The 25,696-nt window shown below is 36.5% G+C and overlaps 1 protein-coding gene across 2 annotated transcripts in view; it reads right to left on the bottom strand.

The window, feature by feature from the left end:
- TDRD3 (tudor domain containing 3) overlaps positions 1 to 25,696 on the bottom strand; it is a 217,353-nt gene that overhangs the window by 53,430 nt on the left and 138,227 nt on the right. For both annotated transcript variants that reach the window (XM_057533172.1, XM_057533173.1), the window contains 2 exons: positions 22,702 to 22,858; positions 21,794 to 21,919 (listed from right to left, as the gene is read on the bottom strand). In XM_057533172.1, coding sequence (XP_057389155.1) covers positions 21,794 to 21,919; positions 22,702 to 22,858 — 283 coding nt within the window. The remainder of the gene's footprint in view (positions 1 to 21,793; positions 21,920 to 22,701; positions 22,859 to 25,696) is intronic.

Below are 25,696 nucleotides of genomic sequence, written 5' to 3' on the forward strand. Positions count from 1 at the left end.
TCATATTGACTGGTCTTTGGTGTACACACCTTGTTTCTCTTGTCATACACTATAATCAATATGCAGATCAGGATTATTCTTACATTTCCCCACGGTCACAATACTTCTTAAGAGGGGCACTACTGACATTCTGGGTGAGAATGTTTCCTGTATTTGCAAGAAAATTAACTTCTTTGACCTCCAGATACTAAATCCCAAAGCATTCTCCCTCAGCATTCCTAGTCACTGTGACTACCCAAACTGTCTCCATACATTTCCAAACAACCACTGGAGGAAAAAATGTACCAGATAAAATGTTTAGATCAACAGGAATAAAGAGAAGACCTTTAAAAGTTCCTGAGTGACAAAGCAAGTCAAGACTAAAGATCAAGGCTCAAAATGAAAAGAAACTTCTCAATGGAACCACTGGAAGCTAGAAAGCAATCTAACAGACTTTAAATGTCTTTGAAATTAAAGGAAAATTATTTTCTAAGTACAATTCTATATTCAGCCAAACCACCCATTAATTGTGACAAAGAATAAAGATTTTTCAAATATGCAAGATCTCAAATACTAGCCAAGACCATCTACAGAGACGTTTTTACAAAATCACTTTTTCCCAAGATCGGCTTTACAAATATAACACAAATATCTTATTTTTAAACCACTGTAGTCAATATTAATTTTTTCTTTAGAGAGAAGAAAAATGGACACAAATGAGCATTTTCAGCAGAAAGCATGTTTTGGCATTTGTTCCAGTCATTATTAGAGAATAAAGGCAGCAGCCGTCTCTTGCTGACAATGTGCTATGTATTAGGTACCCCACACTAGCACTTTATACACATTATCAATAGTCCCCACAGTAGTCATAACATTTAGGTGTTGTGGGGTTTATTTAATAGAGAGAGGTAAAGTCCTTTATATATTGAATTGAAGAAATTTTTCAGCTTCCAAAATAAATCAAATATGAAGGTATTTTATTTCCTGACAACAAGGTTTGAATAGATATTCGGGGAGTAAGCTTTTTAGATCTGTGTTTAGGGATCAATTTTTCAAAATTATTCCAGTTAGGGACACCAAAATCTATGATGATCAGGAAATACAAATAACTTAAGTCATCATGAGAGTAACTGAGTATCCTGGACTACAAATGGCAGTTGAATAACCATATATACGGAATGAAGGCTTCAATTAGGCTTGGTAGGTGTGGGAGAATTTGATTTCAGTTCTTCTAAAAGAAGAAAAAAGTTAAAGATTTCCTAATCTATTTAACTGAAGATGTACATTAGATTACAGAATAAAACAATTTTACTACTAAAGAATATATTTCATTTGCATTATTATGCTGAGGCAATATAGTGAGAGAAGAATCTATAAAGGAAACTGCTTTTTAAATAAGAACACCTTTAAAAAAATAAACTCAATGAGGCAGAAGATAAAATTGTGCTTTTTAAAGAACATAGTTTTCATATACATCCATTTCATTCCAAAATAAAATAACAGTAAGCCAAGGAAGGTCCTTAAAGGTTTCATCATTCTTGGATTTCCTTAAACCTAATACCTTTTATCTTAGGTAGTTAAGTAATGAAGTCAGATATAAAGTAAATATTTTGAAACTGAACTAATCTATTAAATAAATAAAAGAATATGCTCAATCACTAAATTGTGGAACGGTGATTTTAAATAAATTAAGAAATAGCCCAAAAGTCAAACAGAAAGCTCCTCAATTCTGCAGTAGGAATCTAGCGGCTCTCTGCCACCTTTCCTGAGGAGGCATGATGATTCCAAACCACCAAAATACTAATTGGCACCAGGGGCCAGGTCTACAGTCACTCTAATAGGAATATACTGAGACACTCTTCTGTATAGGAAGGAGAATAAAATGCATCACTATTTTTTTCTTTTTTTTAATGACCTGAAGGGGAAAGATGAAACAAAACCATATATGGAAATTGGTAACATTTAATATTAAATAGGATTAAAAAAAAAAGAAAATTAGCAAAAAAATTACAGAAAAATTCATCACAAAATAGATAAAACTGTGAAAACATCTAAAAAATTAAAGTGATAAAAGTTCATATGATAAAATTAATCAAAGACTACTACATGAGTTTCATTTGCCTTGTAATAAAATGTTCCTATTAGACCAGATCATTGAGTTTCAAAATGCATCTTTACAAGATAATTGATTACAATGTTTTACAGCCCCATGATTTGAAATGCAAGGATCATTAAGAACGAATTTATTAATTGTCACAAATTATTTGGGTTTGTACATAAGAATGTGCTTAATTAAGCAGGTATCTTAAAAATATTAATACTTCTTTGCAGAGTATTCATTCTCCAGTCACAGTTGTACCTGCTTTTTATAGTAGAAAAACAGGTATATTTTGTTTCCCAAGATGACTCTTCATTTTATTCTGAGACACCTACCTGAAGAAATGACTTAATTAAGACTTTACTACGTACCTGACTCTACTTTAAGGTCTTTTGACTACATTACTTCATATAATTCTCCCAACCACGCTGAAGGGCAATATTATTATCCCCATTTTACAAGTGAATTAACAAAAAGGAAGGCTAACAGCTAGAAAATGTTGAAGCCAGAGCTTAACTCAAATCTAACTGAAGGAAAAGCCCACGATTTTCTCACTATGCCAAGCTGTCTGCCCACAGGAACAAAACAGAATGTAACCAACATGTTAACTATAATTTTATCACCTACATTTTCTGGTGCGATGCAGAAAGCACAAAAGCTCTTTCGCAAAAGCAAAGGAATGGCCATTTATGGGCTAGATACTATTTTTAAAAAGTCATAGTACCACAGTACAACAGGTTACCTACTAATGCAGACATTAATTCAAGAAGAATAGTTAAAATTATTGCTGAGTAATCCTTCAGCAAATAAAGCAAAATAAAAACAAATCATTAAAGATACTTGTTACAAAAAGATGGTATTAACTGATTAGTACATGAATTCACATTAAAACAGAAGCATAACACTTTCTCATATTTCTATATCTATATATAAACCCGATTACATTTTTTTTCACATCAAAATTTTCAACTAATTTTCTCAGTTATACAAATCAGGGCTTTTGTGTAAAATATCATTAGATATTGTGTATATTCTGTAATGATCACAAAACTCTTTGGCTATAAAATTTTATCTATCAGCTCAAAATTTATACTTTGTTTCCTCTGTAAAAAGTTACTTCCTCTATAAATTTATTCTGTATGAATTCTGACTTAGATTAAAAAGGTTAAGACAAGGAACTATGTTTCATTCTTAGCAGGTACATATAAACACAAGTGGTTATTAAATGATTATGTTCTCCATATAGTAAAAAAATAAACTGTAGCCTTTTAAAAATATTATGTTATAGGAAGAGAAATTGCCCATCACCCCAAGCCTAAAGCATAACTTTTTCATGCTATATTAAATACGTCCTTTCTTACCACTCTTTTCAAAATAATCACTTTAACATCCATAGAACATTTATCTACTGGATATCCTTCAGCTTGTCTTCTAACCCCACTATTTCACTGACACTATTTTTATCAAGGTCTCCAATCAGTGGTGTGTTGGAGCCAGTCTGAATATTGCACAAAAACTGATTATTAAATTTTCAGAAAATCTGCAATCTGGTTGCAGATTGAAATTAGCTAATTGTTGATAGCTTGAAATTAGCCATAGTGGAATATTTACACCACAGAAATCAGGAAAAGCTAAAAATCAGAGCATCCCTCCCCTGCCTCCCACCTCTTCCCCCAGAGCCAGTTGTTAAACATTCACCAGCACACTCTTAATGCTATGTAAACCCAATGGACACTTCCCATCCTTATCTCTGTTTCTACTCCTCCTCCTTTCTGGCAGCTATTTTCTCAGTTTCCTTTGCTGGCTCTTCCAGCTCTATTCAATCTCTAAATTCTACTGCCTGCTGAGTATCTCTCCTTGATTTTTTAAAAGCTTAACATATCTTTTAAAAGTGTATTTCAAATTCACGGTAAGCCAATTTTCACCAACTTTCTATATATTACCTTTAAAATTTTTCACTAAAGTTATCCCTAAATCCACATGTAAATTTCTATATACAATTAATTTTTAAATTCAAATAACTACTAACTTTACATTAATAATCCGGACATTACCTGTGCAGCACTGTGGCATATTTTCACTTTCCACCTGCTATTTTATCTAACACCTTAAACTACCTGGATAATGTCAGGTGTTATGCTGTCAGAATGCTTGCAAATCTAGGGACCACAATGTCATAACAACACAGATCAGAGCATTTCAAAGTAATTCTAGCTAAGGACCAGGGTTTTTGTTGTAGTTATTGGTTCTGGTTTTAATTTCCAATCAACTGTTGACTGTCACTTTTGTAAAATGCAGTAACAAATATTGAGGCATTGACAAACTGCTAAAAGAGTTTCTGAATACTTACTCTCAATTTCAGTACTTATCTGTACTTATTCAAAATCAGACACTATACCAGTATAGACTACAGTATCACTGGTACAGACTATTCACTGTTAAGGTAACAAGTCCACATGACAGAATTAGAAACAACTATCTCAAGTTAACCTTAAAGCACTATCTAGATATGTGGGGTAAATTTACACTTAAAAAAAAAAAAAAAAGGAACGGTAGAAAGAAATCAGTCCTATAAGAAAAAATCAAGGACTGGGAAGGTCATACTGGTGGTTAGGGATAGAGAGAAAGTGACAGGCAGTGGGTAGATAACTACACATTTTCTCTCTTTTGCTAACAGCTTATGACTATTCACATAGCAATCATTCATCCCTGGCTTCCAAGTAAGCATTCCACTATCAATTTCAATCAATCAGTTGCACAGGGAAATGAGGAGGAATGTTGTTTGATGCAAATGGATGTAAACATGCACAATACTCAATACATGGGCGATGTAAACATACACGATACTCAATACATGGGCAATCCTTTCTTGAGGAAATCCTTCACAAGAACATCTAGCCTAACACATACACATTCTCCTTGTCTTCCTGACCTAGTTTTCTGGCCTTCCAATTAAACTGTTACCATTCTGTCACATTCCTTTCCTGTATCCCTATTCTTCATTCTTTAAAATTCAAGCTATAAATCTATAAGTCAAACTATTTAAACTGACTTGAAACTTGATTAAATGAAAATAAAACAAAACCAAAAAAGACACCTACCAACCATCAAAAGCCTGCGACTTCATATGCATTACTCATCAACCATTAATATTATACCTGCTACCATCTAAATATATTACATCTGAATATTATGTGGAATTTGAAATTATGCAGTACCATTAACCAAGAAAAATGATACTTCTCACAAAATCCACAGAAAATAAAGAAACAGAACTCTACAAAAATAGTATATGCAATATAATCTGAATTTTATTCTGCCAACAAGAAGAGTCAATGGAACATTTTAAGCAAGGGGGTAGTGGGATCAAATTTGTGTCCTGAAAGATCACTGTTTACAAAATGGAGGATGAGATGATAAAGTTCTGCAAAGAGTCAGTGGAGGGTTGATGAGGGCCTAAAGTTGGGTAGTAGGGGAGGAGATGAGGACACAATGAGTGGATGCTATTGCTACTACTGCTAATCACAATGATGGTAATGATGATGACAGTGGTGGTGGTGGTGGTGTTAGAACTACCATTATATGGAAGCACATTGACATTGTGCTTAGCACTTTTATGCATAATCTAATTTGATCTTCTCAATAACTCTAAACTTAGGTGGTGCTACTGTTTCCCCATTTCCCAATAATGAAATGAAGGTTTGAGAGATTATATAACTTTCCCAAAGACATACAGCTAGTAAATACAAGAGCTGTGAGTTAAGTTAGTGGTAGAATCAGTTGAGTTAGTGGTAGAATCAGTTGTATTTATCTGCCACAGCATCCATTCAATTCTCCCCTTCTTTTGGTAACAGAACTCTGCTTTCAGTGATAACTACTCCCTCCCCTTTAACATATAATCCAGAATCAATTAAGATGTCCTAAGCTCTCCTGACTAAGAAGGAGGCAGATATAGACATTAGAAGATGGGAAGGTCTTTTTCTGTCTGATATTCCAGGTATAAGGGCCATTTGATTGTTTCTGAGAAATATTTTTTTTATTACTTTTTCATATTATGAATGGAGATTTGACACCAACAACTGTCAAATAGACCATCCAAGTCTCTTTGTACTCCTATTTCAGCCACTTCATACACACAAATGCCGACATCCCCACTGGGAGTTGAGCTTGGGGAATCAATAATTATATGATGTAAGGTATTTATCTTTTCCCAGAAAAAATGTGCTTGCAAAATTAAGATAAGTGTTTTTACATGCCTATCTTTATATGTCATTATGCCCCCTTATATACGTTGGCCTTATGCTATACCTGGTGCTACCTGGGCCAATCTTTGCTACCACGTGAAGACAGCCCATCAACACACAATTCAGAGACAGAGAAAGACCTTCCAGTTATATAAGCCAATAAATTACTTTTTTGCATATTTGGATTTCCGTGGCTTACAGCTTAATGCAAACTAATTCAGAAATTAGTGTCAGGAAAAAGAGTGATACAAGTGACAGACCTAAAATGTAAAACTTGTTTAGTAAAGGAAGGGTACAGGGTAGTGAAAGCCGCTTCATCCCCTAACAGAAGTTGGCACTCCTCATTGTTTGGTTAAACTGCAGCCTATTGTCTTGGAACTGAGACCACCTAACTAATGAGGCCAATGCTTTAGAGAACTTGGTATGAAAATGTCAGGGTGATGAAAGGTGTTGGTTACTTCTTATTGCCTTCAGCAAGTCCTACAAGAAAGCAACAAGCTGGCAAGCTTGAAAGTAGAAAGGACACAGATGCAACTAGCTATGAGGTGCTCTTCTCAATTATACCAACAAGCCAAAAGGACTGTGACTCAGATAATCATGCTTCTTGAGAGATTACAGAATTCTATGAACCAAGGAATAAAAGAGGAAAAGTAGAAGATGAGACTGGGTCCTGGAAAAGGGAAGCTTGATCACCTATGACCATGTCCAACATTTATGAATGTTGGATGGGTTCTTAGTTCCTATAATTGTTTAATTTAAATCATCCTTTTCATAAAAAATATCTCTATTTGAATTCTGTTCATATTTTTCTAAGTGTTTACCCTTTATACAACTGGGTCATATTCTCTAGTCCACTTTCTAAAATTGTGACACAAAATATGGAGAAACATAAATAAAACTTGTAACACATACTTAATTTACAAAATAAGCTATAGAAACAAGGAAACAGAGGAGTATGAATTTAAGAAAGTTACTCTGTCCACTTTTCTCACAACGCCTCTTGTTCCCCATTTGGAAAAATGAAGGTTTTCCTGGTTTTATTTAGATGTAAAAAGTTAAAACAGTAAAGTTACTGTCTTAAGGCAAGCCCTCCCTCTATCTCTGGCCAACCCAGATATCTTCCATGATAACAGAAAGAATAAAACCTACTCTTTTTGTCCCAAGTTGAAACTTAAAATACATATTTCTAGTGGGCATTGTTTCAAATGGTGGTTATGTATTAGTGAAGTAATATATTGATAAGCTTAAGGTATGTAAAGTTGAAAGTTGGCCTGATAATCTGGCCATGAACTCTATCTAGTCTATGAAACCAAAATTTTTTTAAGAGCCTATATATGAGCCTTTTCGAACACAACCCTATCACAAACTCATCAATTGAATATTGACATGAACCAACTTGACATCAAATTATTACATATCACATAGAACACTTTAGTGATTACTCTCATAAAACAATGTAATCCAACCTCATTTTTTTCAGAATATTGATAATAATGTCAACTAGAATTACATTTGACTTGAATTAAAAGACACAACAAAAAAGTTAATGATACGAGAAAATCTCTAGGAAAAGTACATGTGATTGATCAATTACAGGCACTACTTATTTTATTGCATTTCACTTTATTGTACTTTGCCAATACTGCGTTTCTTACAAATTGAAGATCTGTGGCAACTCTGAATCGTTAGATGATGGTTAGCATTTTTGAGCAATGAAGTAATTTTTAATTAAGGTATGTACATTGTTTTTTTAGACATAACACTATTGCATACTTAACAGACTACTGTATAGTGTAAACATGACTTCTTTTTTTAATCATGACTTTTATATGCACTGAGAAATCAAAAAAAATTTGTGTGACTCGCTTTATTGTGATGTTTGCTTTATTGTAGTAGTCTGGAACCAAACTCCCATTATCTCCAATGTAAGCCTGTACCTCTGATGGAAATTTTTAAAAATCAGAATAAAGAAATGATAGTGCCCTTTGTTCTTTTAGAGAAAATTATATAATACAATGTGAAAGTAAATGTGTTACTTACCTGCATTAATTCTGTAAGAAACACATTCTTAGAGGACGTATTTTTTTTCCAATAAGCCCAACACATTACACAGAATTTGATATGACATAACAAGTCCATCCAGACCTAGGCTTATTCAGCTAAACACGACTTTTAGGGTTACCTGAACTAAACAAAATCCTCAGACAGCTTAAATGATACAAAACATACAAGCAAGAGAGGTTTGATAATTCAACTGAATTAGAAACAAACATTAAAAAAAACCCAAATATACACATCATTGAATCATGATTACTTCTTTATAATCAATTTAGGTCTGTAACAGACAAAAATAATGACACTGATGATATGAACATGAATAAAATTAGAAGCCCATAGTTATTTTCATTAGCTGTCCATAAGGCATTTAACCATTAAAATTTATGGAGACTCTATCCTGAAAAGCTTTCTAGATTTTCCTTAGAAAAATGGCCAATATTTTCTCCCATCAATGCAGAGTTAATTTTAGAACATAAGATTTATGGAACAATGACCAAATTCTGAGGGAAAACCAAAGTGGAGATTCAATTTTACAAAAGTAAGAGGTTATTCTGGGCTTTACTTTCAATTAAAAAGAAACATGAAATCATGAAGTAAGCAGAAAAACAATTCATTAGCTTGCCCCAACTGTTTATTTTACTATGAACTTCAGCTCACCTAGGAATACCTCAATAGTATGAGAATTAATAACAGAAGGAGTAACAGAATGATCTTTTGCAAGATATCTGAGGAGGACAACACATCAATCATTTCCATTAATCCTGTCACCTTTATTGTAACAGGATTACATGAAGACAGAGCCAAGAGAATACAGGCACACCTCGTTTTATTGCGCTTTGCAGATATTGCATTTTTTTTTAAACAAATTGAAGGCTTGTGGCAACCCTGCATCAAGCAAGCCTACTGGCACCAGTTTTCCAACAGCATTTGCTCACATCCATTCTCTGTGTCACATTTTGGTAATTCACAATATTTCAAATTTTTTCATTATTATTATATTTGTTATGATGATCTGTGATCAGTGATCTTTGATGTTACTACTATGACTTGCTGAAGGCTCAGATGATGGTTAGCATTTTTTTTAACAATAAAGCGTTTTTAATTAAGGTATGTACATTCTTTTTCCAGACATAATACTATTGCACACTTAACAGACTACAATATAGGATAAACATAACTTTTATATGCACTGAGAAACCAAAAAATTTGTGTGACTTGCTTTACTGCAATATTCACTTTATTGCGGTGGTCTGGAACTGAACCTGCAATATCTTCCAGGCATGCCTACATAAGAAACATCTACAAGCATGATAATCTTCAGTCCATATATGTATCAATTTATTGTCCCGCTGTTTGTGCTCATGTTTGTTATAATTAATCTCCTCTGATGCGATGTCAGCATCATGAAAAAAAGAGTTTAGGGTGAGAAGAGCTATTACTGAAAGGATAAGTTTCTCTGGTCAAACATTTAAAACAATGAAATAGCAAACCAAGCAGTATTTTCAAGGCTGCCTGTTTAAAGGATTTCTTAGCCATTCAAAACAACTAGTTAGCCTTATCTTGGCAATAAAACTTTGAAATAAAGAATGTAATATTATTACAGGTTACAAAAATGCCAGATCAGATTTGAGTATTGTATTCAAAATACCTCTGCTAAGTCTTTATATTTTGTTTAGTGTTGCTTACACTAAGTAAATGATAAAAAGGTTTACACAAAGTAAATAATAATATTCTTTTTAATAAGCATTCCTATGACCTTTTAAGTTTGTGGTTTCTTCTGTCTCACAAACTAACAGTAAGCTTCTTTGGGGCAAGAGCTACAAAATCCATCTATTTCCCTGAATTATCTGAATGAGGTATTTTATTAAATTTTGTATCCCTGCCGCTTATCATAGACCAGGTACAAATAAATACTACATAAAATACTGCATATATAGAATGAATAATTTCTTACAACACATACAGTTGTAGCCTCACTTCAGTCTCAATCCCATTTTCCACCTTGCCAATGGACAAATTTTTTTTCTGAAAGCACCAAACTTTGTTACTGTCATGCCACAAACCCTTTTGTGGCTTTTCACTGTCATTTGGATAAAATAAAAACTCCTTAGGACAAAATCCTCTTGATCTGGCTCCAGACTACCACTCTTACATCTGGCCTTCTACCTCCACCTCTCCCATAACCTCCCAGGCATAGGAACTGGCGTTCTGCTGCCTCCAGTTCCCTACATTTGGACTGCCCTTCCCCCAACACTCCTCCTTTGACCTGTCTAAATGCCACCTACTCTAGGAAGCCTCTGCCTATCTCCCATCTTGGTTAGCTGGCCTCCCCACACAATACTTCTAGGAAAGAACAGAAATTTGCTTCTCTGAGAATAGTGGTTATCAAGTAGGACAGAAATCTCTAATGTGTTGGAGGGGGTAATTTCTGGGGTTAGGATGATCAAAGGAACATGTGAATTTGGATAAAATTTAAGAGCCTCTACAAATGTTAGAAATACCTAATTTTTTAATTTGGGGATTTATGAAGGTCACAGGTTATATTCCTTGTGAAAATCTAAGGTGTGAAATACTATTATAATGTCTATATCTTTCTCACATTCTAGCTGACTCTGTACCATATTAATAACAATAATGTAAATACAAAACAGTCTACTAAAACAATATCCAATATTAACATATGTGTTTATAAATTTCTGTCCCCTCAGAAGTAAATCTCTCTAACACTGATGTTTGGATTTGAGTGCATTATTCATGTCATGTATCTTAATTACTAAATTTTGTTGGTATAGGATGTGTTCTGTGAGAACAGAAAGCTGATAGACACACAGGTCACCGTACAATTACTATTCTTGGTCTCAACTTCATTATGATTTAGGACAGACTCTAGGAGTCAAAAGCAAATGTAGGGAGACAGAAGGATAAAAGGAAATCAAAGGAGATCTGATTGGGATAGTATAAAGGGAGGTTGGGACAAAAATATCTAGAAGTCAGATTTTAAGAAGCAGTAGAGAATCTCCTGCTAACCTTGCAGAAGCAAACATGTGAACTGCCCAGGGAGGAGGTCATGTGGCAAGAACCTGAGGGCTTCTAGGAACTGGAGGCACTCCCCAGGAAACATCAAACAAGAAAGCAAGAATGTCAGTCCTACAACCACAAGGAAGTGAATATTGCTAAGAACCAGTTAACTTGTAAGAGGACCTCAAGCGTGAGGCAAGATCACAGCCCCAGCTGAAATCTTGATTTTAGTACGTGAAACATTGATCAGAGATCTCAACTAAGCTGTGTTTCAACTCCTGAACCACAGAAACTATGAGACAGTATATCTGCATTGTTTTAAGCCACTGACCTTTTGGTAATTTGTGAAACAGCAATAGGAAATGAATTCATCATACTTTAAAAGCAAGAAAATATTGTTCTTACATGTGTCTACTTACAAATCTCATCTACATTCTACATCCAACATTTGTTTTTCAAACAATGCATTATCTTTTCTTTGTCATCTAACAAAAGATTCCATTTTCATGAAATCTGTATACTTCAAATTTATAATAAAAGCATTTTATCTCTGAGCTTAAAATTTTTTTAAAATGTCAATCAATTTCTTATTAATTTATTTATTTTTACATTCATTTTTGGCTGTGTTGGGTCTTTGTTTCTGTGCGAGGGCTTTCTCTAGTTGTGGCAAGCAGGGGCCACTCTTCATCGCGGTGCGCGGGCCTCTCACTATCGTGGCCTCTTTTGTTCCAGAGCACAGGCTCCAGACGCGCAGGCTCAGTAGTTGTGGCTCACGGGCCTAGTTGCTCCACGGCATGTGGGATCTTCCCAGACCAAGGCTCGAACTCGTGTCCCCTGCATTGGCAGGCAGATTCTCAACCACTGCGCCACCAGGGAAGCCCTCTGAGCTTAAATTTAATTTGAAATATATCTGAAAGAGAAAACTAAATCTAAAAGAATATTTCCCTAACTTTTTGGAATCATATATTAAAATCTTACAATTCTAGAAAATATTTATCATATTCCGTACTTCAATTAAAAAACAAACATTTAACATGATTATATATTTCAGTATTATGTTAGTAACTAAAATATATCATACTAAGAAATATATCACAATGTGTGAGCATACTCACTCACTGTGCTCATTTAACCCTAACCATAACCACATATTATCATACAATGTGTAATATGTAGAGAAAAAAGATAGACCAATTTCACAATCAAAAAAGTTATATAAAATTATATAGTAATTTCTCTAACATAACAATATGTTTTCATAGCTAAATCTGTCATCTAGTAAACTGAGGGAAAGAGTTTTGTGATATTGCCCATCATACAGTTAGAGGGCAAAATAAGCTTTAATATTTTCAGAATGCAACAATTAAAATTTTCTTCTGTTCTTTTGTCAAACAGGAAATTTGTAATTAAATAAATCTGTAACTACCCAGAGTAGACATTCACACTGTCAGTATATTATACCTTTTTTTGTACAATTCCAAATAAAGTTTGGTGTTTTAAAAAGAAATCTACTTTAGGGACTTCCCTCATGGCGCAGTGGTTAAGAATCTGCCTGCCAAAGCAGGGGACATCGGTTTGAGCCCTGGTCTGGGAAGATCCGACATACCACGGAGCAACTAAGCCCGTGTGCTACAACTACTGAGCCTGCGCTCTAGAACCCGCGAGCCACAACGACTGAGCCTGCACGCCACAACTACTGAAGGCCATGTGCCTAGAGCCCATGCTCCGCAAGAAGAGAAGCCATTGCAATGAGAAGCCCACTCACCGCAATGCAGAGTAGCCCCCGCTCGCCACAACTAGAGAAAGCCCACACGCAGCAATGAAAATGCAGCCAAGAGGGGCAAGATGGTGGAAGAGTAAGACGCGGAGCTCTCCTTCCTTCCCACAGATACATCAGAAATACAGCTACATGTGGAACTGCTCCTACAGAACACCCACTAAACGCTGGCAGAAGACGTCAGACCTCCCAAAAGGCAAGAAACTCCCCACGTACTTGGATAGGGCAAAAGAAAAAAGAAATAACAGAGACAAAAGAATAGGGACGGGACCTGCACCAGTGGGAGGGAGCTGTGAAGGAGGAAAGGTTTCCACACACTAGGAAGCCCCTTCGCGGGTGGAGAATGCGGGTGGCAGAGGGGGGAAGCTTCGGAGCCATGGAGGAGAGCGCACCCACAGGGGTGCGGAGGGCAAAGCGGAGAGATTCCCGCACAGAGGCTCAGTGCCGAGCAGCACTCACCAGCCCGAAAGGCTTGTCTGGTCACCCGCCGGGGTGGGTGGGGGCTGGGAGCTGAGGCTCGGGCTTCGGTCAGATCGCAGGAAGAGGACTGGGGTTGGCTGCGTGAACACAGCCTGAAGGGGTTAGCTCACCACAGCTAGCCGGGAGGGAGTCCGGGAAAAGGTCTGGAGCTGCCGAACAGGCAAGAGACTTTTTCTTGCCTTTTTGTTTTGCGGTGCGCAAGGAGAGGGGATTCAGAGCGCCGCCTAAATGAGCTCCAGAGACGGGCGCGAGCCGCGGCTATCAGCGCGGACCCCAGAGGCGGGCGCAAGCCACGGCTATCAGCGTGGACCCCAGAGACGGGCATGAGACACTAAGGCTGCTGCTGCCGCCACCAAGAAGCCTGTGTGCGAGCACAGGTCACTATCCACACCGCCCCTCCCAGGAGCCTGTGAAGCCCGCCACTGCCAGGCTCCCGTGATCCAGGGACAGCTTTCCCGGGAGAACGCACAGCGCGCCTCAGGCTGCTGCAACGTCACGCTGGCCTCTGCCGCCACAGGCTCGTCCCGCATCCGTACCCTTCCCTCCACCCCGCCTCGCCTGAGTGAGCCAGAGCCCCCGAAGCAGCTGCTCCATTAACCCCGTTCTGTGTGAGTGAAGAACAGATGCCCTCAGGCGACCTACACGCAGAGGCTGGTCCAAATCCAAAGCTGAACCCCAGGAGCTGTATGAACACAGAAGAGAAAGGGAAATCTCTCCCAGCAGCCTCAGAAGCAGCAGATTAAAGCTCCACAAACACCTTGATGTACCTGCATCTGTGGAATACCTGAATAGACAAAGAATCATCCAAAATTCAGGAGGTGGAATTTGGGAACAGGATATATTAATTTTTCCCCTTTTCCTTTTTTTGTGAGTGTATATGTGTATGCTTCTGGGTGAGATTTTTTTTTTTTTTTAATTTATTTATTTATTTACTTATTTATGGCTCTGCTGGGTCTTCGTTTCTGTGCGAGGGCTTTCTCTAGTTGCGGCGAGCGGGGGCCACTCCTCATTGCGGTGCGCGGGCCTCTCTGCGCGGGCCTCTCACTATCACAGCCTCTCCCGCTGCGGCGCACAGGCTGGCTCCAGACGCGCAGGCTCAGTAACTATGGCTCACGGGCCTAGTTGCTCCGTGGCATGTGGGATCTTCCCAGACCAGGGCTTGAACCCGTCTCCTCTGCATTGGCAGGCAGACTCTCAACCACTGCGCCACCAGGGAAGCCCCCTGGGTGAGATTTTGTTTGTATAGCTTTGCTTTCAACATTTGTCCTAGGGTTCGGTCCATCCGTTTTTTTTTTTGTACTTAAAATTTTTTTTTTCTTAATAAATGTTTCCTTAATAATTTTTTCCTTATTTTCTATTTTTAAAAATTAAAAACCATTTTTTCGTAATAAGTTTTTTCATATTTTTATTTTAAAAAAGTAAAAAAATATTTTTCTTAATAAATTTGTTACTTAATAATTTTTTTCTTCTTTTTTATTATAAAAAATTAATAAATTTATTTTAAAAAATTAAAATTTTTTTTCTTAACCAATTTTTTCTTAAAAATATTTTTTCTTATTTTTTATTATAATAGCTTTATTTTATTTTTTCCTCTTCCTTTCTATTTTTTCTCCCTTTTATTCTGAGCCATGTGGACGAAAGGCTCTAGGTGCTCCAGCCAGGCATCAGGGCCGTGCCTCTGACGTGGGAGAGCCAAATTCAAGACACTGGTCCACAAGAGACCTCCCACCTCCACGTAATACCAAACGGCAAAAATCTCTCAGAGATCTCCATCTCAACATCAAGACCCAGCTTCCCTCAACGACCAGCAAGCTACAGTGCTGGACACCCTATGCCAAACAACTAGCAAGACAGGAACACAGCCCCATGCATTAGCAGAGAGGCTGCCTAAAATCATAATAAGGCCACAGACACCCAAAAACACACCACCAGACGTGGACCTGCCTACCAGAAAGACAAGATCTAGCCTCATCCACCAAAACACAGGCACTAGTCCCCTCCACCAGGAAGCCTACACAACCCACTGAACCAACCTTAGCCACTGGGGACAGATACCAAAAACAACGGGAACTACGAACCTGCAGCCTGTGAAAAGGAGACCCCAAACACAGTAAGATAAGCAAAATAAGAAGACAGAAAAACACACAGCAGATGAAGGAGCAGGGTCAAAACACACCAGACCTAACAAATGAAGAGGAAATAGGCAGTCTACCTGAAAAAGAATTCAGAATAATGATAGTAAAGATGATCCAAAATCTTGGAAATAGAATAGATAAAATGCAAGAAACATTTAACAAGGACGTAGAAGAACTAAAGAGGAACCAAGCAACGATGAAAAACACAATAAATGAAATTAAAAATACTCTAGACGGGATCAATAGCAGAATAACTGAGGCACAAGAACGGATAAGTGACCTGGAAGATAAAATAGTGGAAATAACTACTGCAGAGCAGAATAAAGAAAAAAGAATGAAAAGAACTGAGGACAGTCTCAGAGACCTCTGGGACAACATTAAACGCACCAACATTCGAATTATAGGGTTCCCAGAAGAAGAGAAAAAGAAGGGGACTGAGAAAATATTTGAAGAGATTATAGTTGAAAACTTCCCTAATATGGGAAAGGAAATAGTTAATCAAGTCCTGGAAGCACAGAGAGTCCCATACAGGATAAATCCAAGGAGAAACATGCCAAGACACATATTAATCAAACTATCAAAAATTAAACATAAAGAAAACATATTAAAAGCAGCAAGGGAAAAACAACAAATAACACACAAGGGAATCCCCATAAGGTTAACAGCTGATCTTTCAGCAGAAACTCTGCAAGCCAGAAGGGAGTGGCAGGTTATACTTAAAGTGATGAAGGAGAAAAAACTACAACCAAGATTACTCTACCCAGCAAGGATCTCATTCAGATTTGATGGAGAAATTAAAACCTTTACAGACAAGCAAAAGCTGAGAGAGTTCAGCACCACCAAACCAGCTTTAGAACAAATGCTAAAGGAACTTCTCTAGGCAAGAAACACATGAGAAGGAAAACACCTACAATAACAAACTCAAAACATTTAAGAAAATGGGAATAGGAACATACTTATCAATAATTACCTTAAATGTAAATGGATTAAATGCTCCCACCAAAAGACACAGACTGGCTGAATGGATACAAAAACAAGACCCATATATATGCTGTCTACAAGAGACCCACTTCAGACCTAGGGACACATACAGACTGAAAGTGAGGGGATGGAAAAAGATATTCCATGCAAATGGAAATCAAAAGAAAGCTGGAGTAGCAATTCTCATATCAGACAAAATAGACTTTAAAATAAAGACTATTACAAGAGACAAAGAAGGACACTATATAATGATCAAGGGATCGATCCAAGAAGAAGGTATAACAATTGTAAATATTTATGCACCCAACATAGGAGCACCTCAATACATAAGGCAAATACTAACAGCCATAAAAGGGGAAATCGACAGTAACACAATCATAGTAGGCGACTTTAACACCCCACTTTCACCAACGGACAGATCATCCAAAATGAAAATCAATAAGGAAACACAAGCTTTAAATGATACATTAAACAAGATGGACTTAATTGATATTTATAGGATATTCCACCCAAAAACAACAGAATACACATTTTTCTCAAGTGCTCATGGAACATTCTCCAGGATAGATCATATCTTGGGTCACAAATCAAGCCTTGGTAAATTTAAGAAAATTGAAATTGTATCAAGTATCTTTTCCGACCACAACGCTATGAGACTAGATATCAATTATAGGAAAAGATCTGTAAAAAATACAAACACATGGAGGCTACACAATACACTACTTAATAATGAAGTGATCACTGAAGCAACCAAAGGGCAAATCAAAAAATACCTAGAAACAAATGACCATGGAGACACGACGACCCAAAACCTATGGGATGCAGCAAAAGCAAATGTAAGAGGGAAGTTTATAGCAATACAAGCCTACCTCAAGAAACAGGAAACATCTCGAATAAACAACCTAACCTTGCACCTAAAGCAATTAGAGAAAGAAGAACAAAAAATCCCCAAAGCTAGCAGAAGGAAAGAAATCATAAAGATCATATCAGAAATAAATGAAAAAGAAATGAAGGAAACAATAGCAAAGTTCAACAGAACTAAAAGCTGGTTCTTTGAGAAGATAAACAAAATTGATAAACCGTTAGCCAGACTCATCAAGAGAAAAAGGGAGAAGACTCAAATCAATAGAATTAGAAATGAAAAAGGAGAAGTAACCACAGACAATGCAGAAATACAAACGATCATGACAGATTACTACAAGCAACTCTATGCCAATAAAATGGACAACCTGGAAGAAATGGACAAATTCTTAGAAATGCACAACCTGTCCTGCTTTGCAAACCTCTATCAATGATGTCATCAAATAATTGTTCAACTTGAAATATAGTGGAATACAATCCTCTGTATACTGGGTAAAACACCCACATAAAAATTCAGAGTTGAAAAACTTAGATATCAACTAAAATATGGTATTGATTTAAAGTAAAAGAAAAAAAAAAAATAGAAATAGGCCTGGTTTATTCATTTGAACTGCTGACATAAAATCCACCAGAAATCAAGCCTTCAGATTTCTTCTTCCCTTGGTTTCTGAAGTTGCCGCCATGGCATGTTCATTTTCTCGCCTTGATCTTTCATTCAGGAATGGGGATATGTGTGTGTAAATTGGAAGGGGGCACTCCTCTCTCCCTTGTTCTTCAGCGTTAATATTTCTTGTCCTTCTCTCATACTATTTTGGTTTCAAAGTGCTCTCAGGAGCCTCCTTAAAATACCAAACCTGTTTTTCCTTTCTTGAGTGAATTTGTTGGCTTCACTTAAAAAAAATCTATCCAAGTACATCTTGTGTTTATAACTCAACTCATATGCCTGCGATTTCTCCATCTGATCTCTTTCCTTTCTCTGGCCTCTCATCTTCCCTGGAGAATTTTAGGCTGCCGTGGAACAGGGGAGGAGCCTGCATGACCCCGGCTACGGGTGTAGCAGGCATACGTTTTCTTTGCGCATATTTTGATCAGTGAGTAGATTGCATTGCATTGCATAGATTGATCAGTGAGTGTGGGACTTTTTTGCATAAACGTCTAGTTCACAAGTGCCTTTTCTTAGTCTGCCGAGACTGAACCAGGAAGAAATAGAAAATATGAACACACCAATCACAAGCACTGAAATTGAAACTATGTTTAAAAACCTTCCAACAAACAAAAGCCCAGGACCAGATGGCTTCACAGGCGAATTCTATCAAACATTTAGAGAAGAGCTAACACCTATCCTTCTCAAACTCTTCCAAAATATTGCAGAGGGAGGAACACTCCCCAACTCATTCTACGAGGCCACCATCACCCTGATACCAGAAGCAGAAAAAGATGTCACAAAGAAAGAAAACTACAGGCCAATATCATTGATGAACCACAGATGCAAAAATCCTCAACAAAATACTAGCAAACAGAATCCAACAGCACATTAAAAGGATCATACACCATGATCAAGTGGGGTTTATTCCAGGAATGCAAGGATTCTTCATTATACGCAAATCAATCAACGTGATACATCATATTAACAAACTGAAGGAGAAACACCATATGATCATCTCAATAGATGCAGAGAAAGCTTTTGACAAAATTCAACACCCATTAATGGTAAAAGCCCTGCAGAAAGTAGGCACAGCGGGAACTTTCCTCAACATAATAAAGGCCATTATGACAAACCCACAGCCAACATTGTCCTCAATGGTGAAAAACTGGAACCATTTCCACTAAGATCAGGAACAAGACAAGGTTGCCCACTCTCACCACTATTATTCAACATAGCTTTGGAAATGTTAGCCACAGCAATCAGAGAAGAAAAAGAAATAAAAGGAATCCAAATCGGAAAAGAAGAAGTAAAGCTGTCACTGTTTGCAGATGACATGATACTATACATAGAGAATCCTAAAGATGCTACCAGAAAATTACTAGAGCTAATCAATGAATTTGGCAAAGTAGCAGGATACAAAGTTAATGCACAGAAATCTCTTGCATTCCTATACACTAATGATGAAAAATCTGAAAGTGAAAATAAGAAAACACTCCCATTTACCACTGCAACAAAAAGAATAAAATTCCTAGGAGTAAACCTACCTAAGGAGACAAAAGACCTGTATGAAGAAAACTGTAAGATACTGATGAAAGAAATTAAATATGATAGAAATAGATGGAGAGATATACCATGTTCTTGGATTGGAAGAATCAACATTGTGAAAATGACTATACTACCCAAAGCAATCTACAGATTCAATGCAATCCCTATCAAACTACCACTGGCATTTTTCACAGAACTAGGACAAGAAATTTCACTATTTGTATGGAAACACAAAAGACCCCGAATAGCCAAAGCAATCTTGAGAACGAAAAATGGAGCTGGAGGAATCAGGCTCCCTGACTTCAGACTATATTACAAAGCTACAGTAATCAAGACAGTTTGGTACTGGCACAAACACAGAAACATAGATCAATGGAACAGGATAGAAAGCCCAGAGATAAACCCACGCACATATGGTCACCTTATCTTTGATAAAGGAGGCAAGCATATACAGTGGAGAAAAGACAGCCTCTTCAATAAGTGGTGCTGGGAAAACTGGACAGCTACATGTAAAAGTATGAAATTAGAACACTCCCTGACACCATACACAAAAATAAACTCAAAATGGATTAAAGACTTAAGTGTAAGGCCAGACACTATCAAACTCTTAGAGGAAAACATAGGCAGAACACTCTATGACATAAATCACAGCAAGATCCTTTTTGACCCAACTTCTAGAGAAATGGAAATAAAAACACAAATAAACAAATGGGACCTAATGAAACTTCAAAGCTTTTGCACAGCAAAGGAAACCATAAACAAGATGAAAAGACAACCCTCAGAATGGGAGAAAATATTTGTAAATGAAGCAAATGACAAAGGATTAATCTCCAAGATTTACAAGCAGCTCATGCAGCTCCATAACAAAAAAACAAACAACCGAATCCAAAAATGGGCAGGAGACCTAAATAGACATTTCTCCAAAGAAGGTATACAGATGGCCAACAGACACGTGAAAGAATGCTCAACATCATTAATCATTAGAGAAATGCAAATCAAAACTACAATGAGATATCATCTCACACCAGTCAGAATGGCCATCATCAAAAAATCTAGAAACAATAAATGCTGGAGAGGGTGTGGAGAAAAGGGAACACTCTTGCACTGTTGGTGGGGATGTAAATTGATACAGCCACTATGGAGAACAGTATGGAGGTTCCTTAAAAAACTAAAAATAGAACTACCATACGACCCAGCAATCCCACTACTGGGCATATACCCTGAGAAAACCATAATTCAAAAAGAGTCATGTACCAAAATGTTCATTGCAGCTCTATTTACAATAGCCAGGACATGGAAGCAACCTAAGTGCCCATCATCGGATGAATGGATAAAGAAGATGTGGCACACATATACAATGGAATATTACTCAGCCATAAAAAGAAATGAAATGGAGGTGTCTGTAGTGAGTTGGATGGAGTTAGAGTCTGTCATACAGAGTGAAGTAAGTCAGAAAGAGAAAAACAAATACAGTATGCTAACACATATATATGGAATCTAAGGGAAAAAAAAATAAGGTCATGAAGAACCTAGTGGCAAGATGGGAATAAAGACACAGAGCTACTAGAGAATGGACTTGAGGATATGGGGAGGGGGAGGGGTAAGATGTGACAGGGTGAGAGAGTGACATGAACATATATACACTACCAAATTACCAAATGTAAAATAGATAGCTCGTGGGAAGCAGCCACATAGCACAGCGAGATCAGTTCGGTGCTTTGTGATCACCTAGAGGGGTGGGATAGGGAGGGTGAGAGGGAGGGAGACGCAAGAGGGAAGAGATATGGGAACATATGTATATGTATAACTGATTCACTTTGTTATAAAGCAGAAACTAACACACCATTGTAAAGCAATTATACTCCAATAAAGATGTTTAAAAAAAAAAAAAGAAAATGCAGCCAAAAATAAATAAATAAATTAATTAATTAATTAAATAAATAAAAAGAAATCTACTTTAAGTTGGCCTACCTTCCACACTCAAAGTCCCCATTTTAGATTCCAAGAAGTCAAATAATGTGCTTGGTGCTGATGGCCTTGCATTTCCCAGTTCCTCTTCATCTTCAGATCTTATTCGCCCCCTGCCTTTTCCTTTACCTTAAGAAGTAAAGCAAGACATATACATTATACATGCAAAAACAAAAGAAGAATATACACTAAAATATAGTCAGCAGACATCTTAAGTAGAACTTTATATATATATTTCTTTTCATATTTTTCTGTATATTCTACATCCATTATAACAAAAATGTTTTTAAATGACTATATTAAGTAGCACCTTTAATCCTGTAAATGATCTATCTGGAAATTTGAATTTGTTCTTGTAAATTATCTTTTAAGGAAAATAAATCATTTTTATAAGATCTTTTTTAACCAGTTATTTTTTTTTTAATTGAAGTATAGTTGATTTACAATGTTGTGCCAATCTCTGCTGTATAGCAACCACTTATTTTTTTAAAAGAATATAGGATTGGGACTTGAAAAATAACATAATACATTTGACCATACAATAATTTTAAAATAACATTAAATAAAAGTCATGTTCCTGTTAATTATTAAAAGTTTATAGACTAATTAGTCATTTACACAAATGGCCTAGTTGTAGAAATAGTTAATAGAGCTAGTTACTTTATATTTTCTGTATTATTCATGACCTTGTTAAGTAAGGTATTAGACCTACTTTATATAAAGATGAAGACAATGAGACTAAGAATAACCTACATAAGTCTCTGTGGTTCCCAAACTGCTGCTCCTTCCACTTACCATAATGGTAAATGAAGTTATAGCCTTCACAGCAACAAAACCCAGGCTTTGTCGACAACATATATTTCTCTGAAAATCAAATAATACTGTCAGGCACATTGCTTAATGAATTATACCTCTCAGAGGTGGACCCATAAAAGGTTTCTGTTTATTGCTGTTAAGAAGTACATTCAGTGCTGCTTCTATGTTGTTGCCATTATCCATGAGAGCTTGCCTTGATGCTTCTTTACTAAAGCCCATTTCTGTTATGTGCCTCAGAGCCTTCTCATCAACCTGTAAGGAACGAAGAGAAAAGTTATGCTGATAGCCAATAAACAAGCAAGTTATAAGTTTTTAACTACATACTGTTTTTTAACTAAAAATTACATCTGATGTTTATGGAAAAAATGTGATATTAATATATCACTTGCTGTTTTTTCATACCAATAGTCAAGGAAGGATCTGTGATATGCGGGGTTGTGCCTTGAGTACTTTCTCTGTACCATTACAAATGCAAAACAAACAAAAAAGAAATTTTATATGTCAGAATAAGGCTTTTGAAAATAATACAGGCAGTGAAAACTACCCAATGAAAAATTTTCATGGTTGATACTTCTCTGTCCTAAGGAAGTGCAATTTATATAGCACCTCTCCAAAAATGCAAAGTATAAAAAGAGGCTAACAAAATGGTACCATCTCAGTAGCTTGGTTTTTTTCCTACTCTCTATTGTTTCAGTACTCTGCTCTATATTTATTAGCAATACTATCTATGAAGCTTTGACAGCCTGTACCCCAAATAAAAAATCTACTTTACAAATGTCAGAACCCCAAATCTTGAAAAATCTAGACCTGAGTAGAATTAAAGGACTGTTTAAGTAACATAAACATATCCCATGAAGAAATTTACTGAATCATAACCAGCCGAGGAATACATAACTAACTTTTATACATTTAAGAGTTAAGATGGATAGGCTTTAAGATAGCATTACACATGGCATGCATGGTGCAGACAGCTACTCTGATACCCATGTAGACGTTGTTAAAAGCACAGCACTTTTTTTAAAATCCTGTTTTTAAAACCCTGACTTTTTTTCAAACCCTGGTTTTGTGACTTGCAAACACAAAATCCTTTCTAAATATAGTAGCAACTATCAACAGATCAGAGTTGACACATAAGAGAAAATTTACATCCCTGCTGTAGATATGCTAAAGTAAATGTAAAAAGGACTGGACATTAAAACTATAATTCATCCTTCTTATTCAAAAACTTATCTAAATGTAAAAAAAAAAAATCCTTCCAAAGCCTTTCCCTCTCCCAATTATCTCCCAAGTAAATATCTAATTAAGAATATTGTCCCATACATAGAATTCAACCAAACACACTCAAGAATCAATTAATATTCAACCTTGGTATAATTTATTGTACCTTTCTTGTTAACATGATTTGCAGTTAACCAGTTAACTCTCATTCAGTGTTGTTGGCAGGGCCATGCTCTCTTTGACAGATTTAGGGAAGAACCTTCCCTGCCTCTTCTAGTTTCTGTTGTTTGCTGGCAATCCTGGGCATTCCTTAGCTTATAGATGTATCACTCCAGTCACACAGCCATCTTCTCACTGTGTGTCTTCAGGTCAGCTTCCCTCTGTGTCTACCTCTGTGTCTAAATTTCCCCTCTTTATAAGGAGATTAAATTAGGGTCATATTGGCTTAGGGCCCAACCTAATGACCTCTTTTTAACTTGGTATCTCTGCAAAGATCTTGTTTCCAAAGAGAGTCAGTCACATTTTAAGGTACTGGTGGTCAAGACTTCAAGCTATCTTGTTGGGGGGGGGGGGCACGGGAGTGATGGATGGGACACAATTCAACCTATTATACCACCTATTATCAAAAATTATTTTAAGGACCTGTCAACTGACATCCCAATCAAGTCCTCTTTCAATTGTTGAAAATAAAGAACTGAATACCATGCAACATGCAAAAGAACAGGGTTCCTGGTCATTAAAATTTCAAACGGTCCTTCTGATAGTCTCCTTCATTCTTAAATGACAGTTTTTCTGAATATAGAATTACAGGTGAACAGTTTTTTTTCTTTCCATACTTTCAATATATCACCCCACTGCTTCCTTGCCTCCATACTTTCTGATGAAAAATTGGCCATTTATTTATTGAGGATCCCTTGTATTTGACGAGTTGCTTCTCTCTCACTGCTTTCAAGATTTCCTCTGTCTGTAGCTTCCAACAACTTGATTATGTGTCTTGGTGTGTCTCTGAGTTTATCCTATTGGAGTTCACTAAGCTTCTTAGATTTGTAGATTTCATCAAATTTGGGAATTTGGGGGCATTAGTTCTTCAAATATTTTTTCTGTCCCTTTTTCTCTTCTATTGGGAAGAGAACATACACAACATAATGTGTATGTTGGTACATTTGATGGTACCTCATAGGTCCCTTAGGCTCTATTTTTCTTCATTTTTTTCTCTTTCTGCATCTTAGACTGGGTAATTTCAATTGCCCTATATTAAAGTTCACTGATTCTTTCTTCTGCCTGCTCTAGTCTGATGTTGAACCTGACTAATGAAATATTTATTTCCACTACTGTACTTTTCAGTTCCAGAATTTCTATTTTGTTTATTTTTATAATTTATCTTTATTGATATTCCCTACTTGTTCATATATTGTTCTCCTGATTTCTTTTAGCTCTTTGTCAATGGTTCCTTCACACCTCTGAGCATTTCTAAGACAGTTAATTTAAGTTCTTGTTTAGTAAGCCCAATGCCTGAGCTTCTTCAGGGATAGTTTCTTTCAATTTCTTTTTTTTCCGATGAGTGGATCATACTTTCCTGTTTTATGGTATGCTTTATAATTTTCTGTTGAGAACTGAAAATTCTGAATACTGTATTGATAGTAATTTTGGAAATCAGATTCTCCCTCCTCCTCAGGGACTGCTGTTGTTACTTAATGAAGACTGCAGCTGTAAGTTTGTTTAGCAACTTTTCCAGATTTTCTTTTGTAAGGATTTTATTCCTTGTGATATGTGATCACTGGAGTCTTTGTTCCATTATCTCCCTGCTCAGCCAGTGACCAGCCTCTTTCTTCATTAATCACCACTCTGTAGGCTGCAAGAGTTTGACTGGAC

The sequence above is a fragment of the Balaenoptera acutorostrata genome, chromosome 18 (genome assembly GCF_949987535.1).
Source record: "Balaenoptera acutorostrata chromosome 18, mBalAcu1.1, whole genome shotgun sequence".
NCBI classification, from domain to species: Eukaryota; Metazoa; Chordata; class Mammalia; order Artiodactyla; family Balaenopteridae; genus Balaenoptera; species Balaenoptera acutorostrata.